Source organism: Naegleria gruberi (genome assembly GCF_000004985.1).
Source record: "Naegleria gruberi genomic scaffold NAEGRscaffold_94, whole genome shotgun sequence".
NCBI lineage: Eukaryota > Heterolobosea > Eutetramitea > Acrasida > Naegleriidae > Naegleria > Naegleria gruberi.
Genome location: NW_003163233.1, coordinates 54779 through 56452, shown reverse-complemented (window position 1 = coordinate 56452; position 1674 = coordinate 54779). Strand labels below are relative to the sequence as shown.

At 33.8% G+C, this 1674-nt stretch overlaps 1 protein-coding gene across 1 annotated transcript; it reads right to left on the bottom strand.

The window, feature by feature from the left end:
- Window positions 1–38: 38 nt before the first annotated feature.
- NAEGRDRAFT_76192 (uncharacterized protein) lies at window positions 39–434 on the bottom strand (the record flags this gene model as incomplete). The annotated part of the gene is made up of 1 exon (XM_002668842.1): window positions 39–434. A coding segment is annotated over one exon (396 nt), but the record flags the coding sequence as incomplete, so codon positions are not given.
- Between the last annotated feature and the right edge of the window lie 1240 nt (window positions 435–1674).

The following is a 1674-nucleotide window of genomic DNA, read 5'->3' as shown; positions in this document are numbered from 1 at the left end:
ACATTTCCTCCAGAATAGTCTTCCTTATAAATTTTAACAATATTATCAACATCTTGATCTTTCACACAAATCATGTTATTTTCAGTTGATGTAATTGGTGTCTTGTCTGTTATTTTGGTATATAAACATTGTGCACCAGTGGCATCACAATTAAAAATGTCAGGATCTCTAAAAGTGATTGGTTGACTTGCTCTAAAGTTATTATATGTACACCATGATGGTCTTGAAGTGGATAAAGATGGATCACATAATCCAAAGGCTGATTTAACTTGTTCACCAGATAATGCAGCACACCAGTCTGGAGGTGTGGCAGCAAGAGTTGAAGCACAACTCAAAGTAATCATCAACAAGATGGAGACGATTAAATATCGAACAGCAACACATTGTTGTGCTTGTCCTTTCAACAATGGTCTATTATCATTACGTATCATCATTGTTGATCGCGCAACGATTGTTGTTGTTTGTTTTTAAATATTATTCGAAACTCTTCTCAAGAGGAGATGCAAACAAGTTAATTGTTATCAATTTCTTTTAGAAAGTGGAGAGAAGAATGGATAAATAATAGCTAGCAGCAAATACACAACAATTATTCAGTGATGAAAGCTTTGTAAATTTTTTTTTCTTGTTGATTGTTGTGATGGGTCAATCAGATGTCTGTGAATGTTTAGACTTTGGGTTGCTGGTTTATTTCACAATAGGTTCTCATGTTGGATGTTGCGAAAGTGATCTTGATATTCGGTATGTATTGGAGACATAAGATATTAGAAACTTCACAGACCAATATTATTTAATAGCATTTTATACTTTTCTTTGAACAATTTATTGTTTCCGATTAGATCAAATTTATCTTCTTCGTATCAATGATGTTGTGGAATTAGGAATGTTGTTATAACATACCTATATTATTGAATGAGCACCACTACATTCATCATTGGGAGAACTAGCCAAGTTACGCTGCCGCGACTCTAAGGTTTGGTTAGGAAACAATTTTTTAAGAGCGCTGAAATTTCAAGACTTCCTTAGTTTTCCCCACCAATGTTAAAAATTTGGCGGGGAATCCCAAGCTGTGTTGATTTCTTCATCGTCCAACATTGAGCTTGTTTACAATCCTCAATTTTAACCATAAAAAGAACCGTAATAGAAAGATTCAACCGTAAACCACACACTCTCAAACACAAGTCACCACAACACAATTCAACAATTCCAACTTGAAAAAAAATGTTTGGTTTTTTAACAAATTCCTCCAAGAAGGAAGAAGAAAAGAAAAGAGAAGAAGAAGAACAAATGAGAAAGAGGGAAGAATTAAGGAAAAAGGAGGAAGAAATCAACAGAAAGGAAGAACAATTAAAACAAGAAGAATGGGAAAAAACTCAAAAGCGAGCTAATTACTTTCAGGTTAAGGCACGTGAAGAAAGAGAGGAAAAGGAGAAATTGAGAAGGAGAAGGAAGAACAAGTAGCGTTGGAGCTAAAAAAGTTGAGAAAGGAAAAAAAAGAAAAGGAAAAGCTTGCACAAGAAAATAAGGAATTGCAAAGAAAACTTGAAATGATTGAAAGAGAAAAACTTTTTAAATTGGAGCAGGAGAATGAACTTTTAAAGAAGGCAACTCAAGAAGTAAAGCAAGAAGAAAAGAAGCAAGTCAAGAAGCAAGATAACAAGAAACGAAATGAAAAGT